An 8,941-nucleotide genomic window follows, 5' to 3' on the forward strand; every position below is an offset into this window, starting at 1 on the left:
AGCAACCTTCAAAATGTTGACAAATGTGCGCTCCTTTCAGTAAAGAACTTTCCAGTTCTAACAACAGGGCTCTCAAGTTTTATCAAACGTTTGGAGTGCACAAATGTAAATGTTGTAGCAACCTTCAAAATGTTGACAAATGTGCGCTCCTTTCAGTAAAGAACTTTCCAGTTCTAACAACAGGGCTCTCAAGTTTTATCAAACGTTTGGAGTGAGATAACGCGTGTTAGAGGAGGAGCCACTCATTTATTTGCAGCAGCGGACCCTCGGCCCCAGCCAAATCTCTCAAGGTTTTACTAGCAGTTAGATTTGACCTGTAGTTAATAACTGACCTGAACAAATAGAAATTAGAGCAATAGGTAAATCTGATAAGACTATTTATATATAAACTTGTATTTCAAAAATACAAATGTATCAAAACTAAAAAGAAATTTGTCCCCAAATGAGCCCAATGAACAGCAGTGCTGTACACATAGGCCTACAGTAGGATGGCAGAACCTACGCATGTATACCAAGCTTATGAATGGTGTTTTGTGTTGTAATTGTTTGTTGCACATTTAAATGCCTTGATGACAGCGGTAGGGGGCTCCCACTTACAGCACTATGGCTCAAGGCCAGCCATTTTCACCATCATGATGGATGATAGCTTTCCGTCCAGAGCCAAAATAGAGAAAAATATCTCTAGTCCTTTCCTTAGTTTCAGGTAGCCAAAGCTAAGCCCAGTGGTGGGTACTTAAGTACACAATGTATTTGTACTGAACTTGAGTATTTTCTTTTCATGCGACTTTCTACTTCTACTTCACCACATCTCAAAGGGAAATAATTAATTGCAGTCTGATACAAAATAGTTCAACCTCAACCAACTACATTAATGCATGAGGAATAATAATCTAATGATATATATATATAATGGTCATACGAGAAATTTTTCTTTCTGTTTTGAGTTGGCCATACTTTTATCTTTAATTGGCAATTGAATTACTTATACGTTTTCCTGCTTGTAGCCAACTTACTTTTTCAATGCAGTACTTGCAGAGCATTTTTACAGTGAAATATTGGTACTTATAATTTTCTTAAAAGATCTGAATGGGCCTAAGTTACTTTGCTCGCTACTGGATAATCAAACCTAAGCTTCAGGTTGCAAAGAGGTTGGAGAGATTTTCACTGCATCCGTAATAATTTAGAATGCATTTGGCTGTACTCGCCAACATCAGCCGCTCTCACTATCTTTGATCACGGACAAGTAATTTTGTCCAGCAATGGTAAAATCAAAATGGTAAAAAAAAAAAAAACTACAGTTACCGCATCCATCGGGTCTTGCGCGTCCAACTTCCACTCCGTGTGTGCACGCCATGGTGCACGCGCGTCCATGTTGCCTGGTAACGAACGTGCTTGCAGCGGGATCACGGAGTTTACCCGGAAACATCACATTTTAATTTCTGATCGGCTAAACGGCTCCGGCATTTAGTAGGCTACAGACATGAACTCGGCACAGAAATGATCGTCCATTAATTAACAAGTTCGAGGATGTTATCTCTTAACTTACTTCTCGGCGTGAGAAATACAAGGTGTGGCGTGTGAGAGTGTGAACTGGCTGAAATGCGTGTGTCTCACGGTGAATGCGTGAGACTTGAGAGCCCTGTAACAAGTGTTGGTATTTTTGAATGAATGAATGTTAAAATGCCATGTGGGGGTTAAAGTGCAATATTTGCACTATAGTGCAATACTTGCTCTGTTTAACATTACGTATGCCTATATGCATGTCCTTTAAGAAAACAATTCACATTTCGGCCGTAGAGTTAAATGCATGATCAGACCATTATTTAGATTAACATCCATGGTGAGGTTAAGTTGTCCTAAGTGCACTGTTTTGCTTTAACTGTCAAGGTGCCGCCTATTCGTCATATCAGCTGATCACCTCATCATAAGGACCAAAACAGCTAAGGCTAGCTTAACGTAGCTGCTGTTAAAAGTAATGCCAGGATATGGCGAATTAAAATTGTGTGAAAAGGTAGGATATCGGCCAGAAGCGCGTTTAAAATTGTGTTCATTTGCAGTATAGCAAAGATAATCCTGTGTTTGTTTTGGAGACATAGCTCTGCCTTGTCTTGCTAGTTATCATTTAGCCATCGCAGCTAACCTGCGTCAGCGGCAGAAGCTAACAGGCTAACTCACCTTCATATGCAGGTAACGTTGCTGTCAGCGAGTCATTATTAGCCACATTGGTCGCATATCAAGAGGGTGCTTTTATGAAACATATACACTATGTATTAGGTATAAAACGATGGCTGTCTTTATAAGTTAATATAGCAGTGTAACCAGCCGTTACCGTTATTAATGAGATTGTTTGCGTTAAGTCTTAGGTGGTTGTATGGCCCAGTTTGTTAGCTTCCTATAAAGCTAGCATAACGTAACGTTAAGGTACAACCTTAAATCGCTCCAAAAACGTCAGATGTGAGTTTACTTTTATTTTTTAAAGGCTTTCATTTTAAGTTCAGCTTGAGAAGCCTTGTATTTCTCACAATTGAGAAGCCCGATGACAGTTGTTGTGTCAACGCCGTTGATTCAGTTGCATCTTGAATTGGACAACTTTTAACGTTACAGGTTAAAATGGGCATTCATCACATTGACAATAGTGTTAACTGTACATTAATTTAGCGTTTTATAAAGCCATTCATCAAAAAATAATTAGATGCAACTGGTGAACAATCACCCTTTACACAAGTAGAGAAAGCCAAGTCTGACTGGGAATGTGTTTTTTCTTTGTGCACTTTTACTTTTCAGATCCTGTCTTGGGTAAAGAATTGAGAGCGTCTGGCCACCAACAAGATTGAAAGCTTTAACTGGAGAGGATGCCTTATCTCTGAGCATGGGAGGAAGTGGTTCCAAAGCCAAAGGCGTCTGGCCTTTTTCAGGCAGTGGAGCTGGAGGCGATACAGCCAGTGATGGGAATGAGCAGTCTGTGGCCCGTCTAAAAGGTTCCAGAAATGCAACACCGTTTGTTTTTACCAGGAGGAGGTAAATAATACTTGATTGGGAAATGGTACATTTACATTACATTTACTAATTCAGCTGAAGCTTATGTCCAAAGCGACTTACAAATGTTATATATGTCAGAGGTTGCACTCCTCTGAAGCTACTAGAGGTTAAGTGTCTTGCTCAGGGACACATTGGTGGATGTGTCACAGTGGGAATCAAACCCGAGTCTCCTCAAGTGACAACATATTTTCTTCAAAGTATTCTTTGTGGAGGTAGTTTTGGTTTCATCTGATGAGTCTTTGAGACATCCATATTTGGGATTTCTGGCACCCTAATACAGTGGAGGTGCATGGTTATACAGTAATGGCATATTATGTCTCTAGCATATAGCTGAAAGTAGAGAGATGACACAAAACAAGGGGAGAGAGAGATGACAGAGAATGTACAATGAGAGATATAGAATGACATTCAGCAAAGGTCCCAGGCCTGCCCAGGCCAGTGGCCACCAGCACCCCAAACAAAATATAATTTGTTAGGCACAGCAGCTCTGTGTGTTTCCAAAGACAGTGTTCTGGTTACACGGAATAATCCACAGTCTTTGCTTTCATTAGTACTTTCTATTGAAGAATGATCCAAATTACCAACTGTCTACAGTGAGATATGTGGATTATACTGGGTTTCAGAGGCGGATTGGTTTAATTTAGTGACTTTAGTCATATATATGTGTCTGTGTGTTGTTGGTAAACTGGCCATATAATATCAATTAACTCTGGTCTGGTGCAGTTTTCCTCTCTTGACATGTAGTTTTAGACTGAAGTTTACTTGCTGTGTTGGCAGTTCTTTGTACTATGACGAGGACGGTGACCTTGCCCATGAATTCTATGAAGAGACGGTTGTGACCAAAAATGGCAGAAAAAAGTCCAAGTTGAAGAGGATTCAGAAAAATCTGATTCCACAGGTGAGCTAAAGCCACATTTTGGCAACACTGGTCTGGTTGTTTTGAATGATTTGTCACTTTGAATATCATCTGTTTGGTCTTTCAGGGAATTGTGAAGCTCGAACACCCCTGTATTCATGTAGATTTCCCCATCGTCCTCTGTGAGGTGTGAAAAGTGACACAGGACTGATCTGCTGTGAAGTGCAGCCACAGGTACTCTTCTCGGTGTAAAGTCTTGTTCCAGTCTCCAAGCATTACGGTCAAGACCGGAACTGTGGTCTGGAGCAGAAAAGGGAAGATTCAAACTGTCATTGTAACCTGATATATTGAATGAAATGTTATACATTTGAATTCAACTATGGTCAGAGGGTGTCCTGTTCACAAAAAACCATATTTTGGTATTCACAAAAGTACAGGTTGTGTTTCCACTACCCAGCTGATATGTAAGCAGTCTTAGAGAGTACATCAAATGAAGTTGTATTTCTCGTGTGAGTTTCTTTTGCAGGGAAAAACGTCCTTGATGTGAAAAGGCTTTAATGGTTTATGCCTTCTGTGAGACGTAGAGTGAAACTGTACGTGTCTTTGTATGTGTACTTGTGTGCACCTAGGTTTGTCTGAGAGAATGTGTGTGAGAGGGATTGAAGATGTAGTTACAGGGTAGAATTTTAAAAAAGGGTTGTGAAGTTTATTGTATATATGGTCATGTTCTGTGTTGTCACATCTGAGTCTGTCTCAGTTACCGGAGCTCAGACCTGCACTAGTGAACATATTGTACTGTAAATAATTTCAGATTTCATAGTTGGAAATACTTGAATAAATGGTTTACTGAGCTGAATATGTTGAGTTTATTATATGTTCTATTATGTTAATAGACTCGTATTCACATTGAGTTATGTCCAAGCACCATCTGTGTGCACAAAACATGATCATGGGAAATAAGCACATTCGCTTTCTTCCAGAAAAGAAGATTGATGCCACTCTCTCATTTGTCTTCAATTTTTGTGCGGATTAAACGACAAGATATAATGTGTTAATTTGTGAGGTTTAGAGTTGCTGGTAGGTGAATTTTGTTACCTTTGAAAGCAGCCACGCTAGCTGTTTCACCTTGTTTACAGTCTTTATGCTAAGCTAAGCTAACCAGCTGCTGGCTCCAGCTTTATATTGAATGCACAGGCAGACATGAGAGTGGTATAAATCTTAACATTTAAATCTCTACAAAAAAGCGAATAAATGTATTTCCAAAAATGTCAAAATTATTCCTTAAAGTACCATTCGCCTGGAAAAAGAACCTCAGACTTAGAATGAAAAGGATGATTTTAGTTTGCTAGAAGTGAATGGACAAGCTCAGATTGCATTTAATGAAGTTGTCACTTTTAAAAATGTAGTCAGCAATTCCTCTACTTCCATGACAGCTGGAACTATACCTTATTTTTTAGCTTTTCCTCATTGCCTTCTTGAATATCGGTCTGGCTTTGAGAGCTGCTGGCTGCAACTAAAGCCATTTTTTTGCCTACTGCTGACATTATTATGAAATGCAATAAATTTACACACTTCCATAACATGTAAGGTTTTCCACCTCTAGATAGCAGCAGAAAGCTACACCTGTTAACACCTAGTTAACTTTAATGAGATACTGTGAAAGTGGTGGGTTCTTTGGATTTTGCATCATACATGTTTACTCTCTTACCTCTAAGGTCTATTCCTGCGCAGTTAGACTTTCCGACAAGGCTGCGGATGTAATTAAATGTTGTGTGAGGTAAACGCTCAAAGGCTCAAAATCGTGACCAGTTGAAGCCGGTGTAGCCAGCTGGCACAATATCAAAATTTAATGGCAATGTAAACACATTTCAGTGTGCATAGTAGACAAATCACCATAATACATGGGCAGGGCTTCCTTTGCGGCCATTCTCTGGTGTCTGTAATTGAGTGGAATGTGGTTGGGAGTGTTTTTGGGGCCAGAGGTCAGTCACTTTGATGTGTTTCCTCTCCACTGGTCTTTGATGTTTTGCTGAAAGTCCAGCCTGTAAGGATGAACCCTTTCTCTTAAAGCCATAAAAAAAAAAAAATTATGATCTTCATGAATATGATGCTGTGTTCTGCGATGTGTACAAGTATTTCTAAAAGAGTACAGTTGTCCATGTGGCTCCCTGTAGTCTGTTTAATCTGAATGCACAGTTGGATTACTTAAGTATAGTCATCATAAATAGTGAATGTGACTGAAAGAAAACAAATTACACTCTAGGAAAACTGATGGTGGCGTCCTGTGTAGCTTATCGATACATAAAACCATAATGAAAGTAGTTATAGCTGTGAACTGCAGCAGGGAAATATGTTTACCAGTATCTATTTTGGGGTCTCATAGCCCATTTTAGATACCATATTTAAACTTATTCATATATAAATTGGGTGTTTTGATCCATAGAATCAGGGCTAATGAGGTAGTAAACTTTCAACTTCAAGGTCAAACCCAGTTGCTCCAATGAAATTTCCTCTGTCCTCCAAATGTATCGCAATGCATTAATATGTTTGGGACAAAGTGAAGGTGGCCAGGGGTGTTTCCAGTTTCCTTGCCATTGTTTTCGCTTCCTGATGGTCCCTGACTTCTGCTGATGTAATGTTCAGGAGGCAAAGGTCAAAGTGAAGCTTGAGAGAAACCAAGCCATTCCTTTGTTCCTTCCTCTCCCTCTTCATTCACACAGAGACAGAGAGCGAGATAGAGAAAGCGAGAAAAAGAGACACTGATTACATGGTGAGGTGAGTCAGCAAAGTTCGGAAAACAAGCAGCGGAACGGACTGTGACACAGGAAAGCATGACACTTCCAGGACCTCGCCTCACCTCGATCATGTGCCCAGGCATCCCTCAGCTCACATGCTTCTGCAAAGAAAAAGGCTTGACTTTCAGATGAACACCTTTCTTCAACAGCCATTACTTCTGACAGCTTTTATACAGTTCTCTAGAGTATAAAACAGGCTGTTAAATGTGGTTAATTATGTGTCAGTGTGTGGCCTCTGCCCTCTTCTCTCATGGCCACTGCCCCTCGTGCCTAAACCCCCTCTGCACCATCCTATCTGCTGTACTTGGCAACATGACGGTATGTGGTACTTGGTTACTTCACTGAGCCGTTGCCAATGGCTGTCATCACATGCCTCAGGCAGCGGTGACATCTGCATGCCAGATGCCTTGTGCCCACCGTCTGAAGTGTGCTCAGAGCATTAGTGGAAAAAACATTAAAATCCTTCACTCAAGTAGCAAATCGACAATGTAAAAGTACTTAAAGTAACAAAACCAGTCTCCATTTACTTTTGAGTGAAAGGACTCACATGTTCAAGTGACTGATGTAATATGTGTAAGCAGTATTTTAATGTTAACAATGTAAACAACCAAACAGTATAAAGTAGTGAAAATGAGATACAATGTTATTCACATGTTAATGCATCAAAACATTTCTGCTGTATAAAATATATTTTGAATGGGGAACATCAGGAGTTTTAGGACCAGGTTTAAACACGATCACTTTTATAAAAAGAAATTGGGTCCTCCATGAACACACTCTGCTTACACATGAAAACATATTAAAATGTATTTGCCTTTTATTGGTCTATGTTCTTTTTACTGGTTGTGCTAGAAAAAGACTATTTCCACCTACTAATGAGAATTTTACAATATGTAGGCTAAATCTTATGACAGATTGGTAATTTTGCATCTGTTAGTCAAAGATTAGTGTTGGATGTGTTTTAGGCTTTTTTGGGAGGGTTCTATGTTTGATAGTATTTGAATATTTTTGTAGTTTTGTTTTTGTTTGTTTCGTTAGAGAGAAATATGTGAAGTACGTTTTCAGGTGTTTTAAGAACCAACATACAGCTTATATTTTAAAATAAAGTTTTCACATCTTTTCTACAAGTTTTTATAAGCTATATGTAGCCTGATGTAGCTGAAAGGTTACCCTAACACTGGTCATTTGTGGGCATGATCTTATTTTAGGGATGTGGCACACTGCCCTGCTATGACCTCTGAGTCTTGACATTGCTGGTTACTTACAGTGTATCTGTTTCACAGCCATGGTGGCAAACTTCTTGGACTGATTCATTCCTGCGCTGTGATTAATAGCTTTGCAAAAAAAGATCCAATCAAAGCTTAGGTTCATTCAACTTACACCTGGAGTTATGTGTTGGTTTGAGGTGAAGACACACGTCGCTCTAACACCTTCGACTCGCTGACGGAGTCCATTTGGATGTCCGGTTTATTTCGCCACTCCCCCCCCCTTTTCCCAAACTGAATGGAACATCCTGAAAGTGGTTCGGCTCTCAGAGCAGGAGAGCAGCAACTGACAACATCGCAGGGGGGCAACTTCGCTTCTCTTCACTTTACCGACGGCAGGGAGACCGACACCGGAGGTTAGAAGATAGCCTACTTGCATGTTTTTGTAAATTCACTCCGTCGTCATCTTCTTACTGAAATGCAATGTTCATTTTGATTTTTCCCAATTTGTTTTGAGGCGACTCAAAAACTCGGCTTCTGGTTTTCGGGAATGCTTCCTGTGTCTGCCAGTAAAGGTACGTTTGTCCAGCTGCACTGAGACTCATGTGAATTAACTTGGCTGTTGACTTTACGTTTTGCTCATTCATTGCTAAAAAACAAAACACCCAAACTGTAATTTAAGTTAAGTAAGTTTATGTTAACTTTAAGAGAAGGGGGTAGATGTTGAAGCCGACTTGGCAGAGCAATATTCATATACATATACAGCCTAACTATGGTTTATTAGACATATAGGCCAAACAAGATTTATTTAGGTCATTATTGATATAGGCTGTGTTTTTAGCAACGATTATCTGCAATAGTGCAAACAAACTGCTACTGTAGCCTATTATAAGGCTCAGCATTTAAAAGTAGGCTATTAGTCATAAAATAACTGTGTGTGTGTGTGTGTGTGTGTGTATATATATACATACATACACACACACATATATATATATATATATATATATATATATATATATATATATATATATATATATATATATATT

The 8,941-nt window shown here is 39.4% G+C and overlaps 2 protein-coding genes across 6 annotated transcripts in view; both read left to right on the top strand.

Moving 5' to 3' along the window:
- Positions 1–1,382: 1,382 nt before the first annotated feature.
- On the top strand, positions 1,383–4,751 carry tusc2a (tumor suppressor 2, mitochondrial calcium regulator a). 5 transcript variants are annotated; one of them, XM_046029109.1, is made up of 5 exons: positions 1,932–2,011; positions 2,116–2,187; positions 2,785–3,018; positions 3,817–3,937; positions 4,023–4,751. In XM_046029109.1, the coding sequence occupies exons 3-5, from the start codon at positions 2,870–2,872 to the stop codon at positions 4,086–4,088; spliced, it is 336 nt and encodes a 111-aa protein (XP_045885065.1). In that variant the 5' UTR covers positions 1,932–2,011; positions 2,116–2,187; positions 2,785–2,869; the 3' UTR covers positions 4,089–4,751. The 5 variants fall into 5 exon arrangements, with proteins under 5 accessions (XP_045885062.1, XP_045885063.1, XP_045885065.1 ...); XM_046029106.1 differs by lacking the exons at positions 1,932–2,011; positions 2,116–2,187 and adding an exon at positions 1,383–1,568; XM_046029107.1 differs by lacking the exon at positions 2,116–2,187 and having other exon boundaries at positions 1,857–2,011.
- A 3,372-nt stretch (positions 4,752–8,123) lies between these two features.
- Positions 8,124–8,941, top strand: part of hyal2a (hyaluronidase 2a) — a 5,384-nt gene continuing 4,566 nt past the window's right edge. Inside the window, exons 1-2 of the mRNA XM_046029101.1 lie at positions 8,124–8,311; positions 8,413–8,470. The gene's annotated coding sequence lies outside the window, so the exon portion shown is untranslated. The remainder of the gene's footprint in view (positions 8,312–8,412; positions 8,471–8,941) is intronic.

The sequence above is a fragment of the Micropterus dolomieu genome, linkage group LG18 (genome assembly GCF_021292245.1).
Source record: "Micropterus dolomieu isolate WLL.071019.BEF.003 ecotype Adirondacks linkage group LG18, ASM2129224v1, whole genome shotgun sequence".
Classification (NCBI taxonomy): domain Eukaryota; kingdom Metazoa; phylum Chordata; class Actinopteri; order Centrarchiformes; family Centrarchidae; genus Micropterus; species Micropterus dolomieu.

What these genes read in the sequence shown, in the direction of transcription:
- tusc2a (XM_046029106.1), top strand. Translation starts at nt 2,870, where the DNA reads ATGGGAGGAAGTGGTTCCAAAGCCAAAGGCGTCTGGCCTTTTTCAGGC. An exon ending in TTTGTTTTTACCAGGAGGAG is followed by an intron (nt 3,019 to 3,816) that starts GTAAATAATACT and finishes CTGTGTTGGCAG; the next exon opens with TTCTTTGTACTATGACGAGG. An exon ending in AGAAAAATCTGATTCCACAG is followed by an intron (nt 3,938 to 4,022) that starts GTGAGCTAAAGC and finishes TTGGTCTTTCAG; the next exon opens with GGAATTGTGAAGCTCGAACA.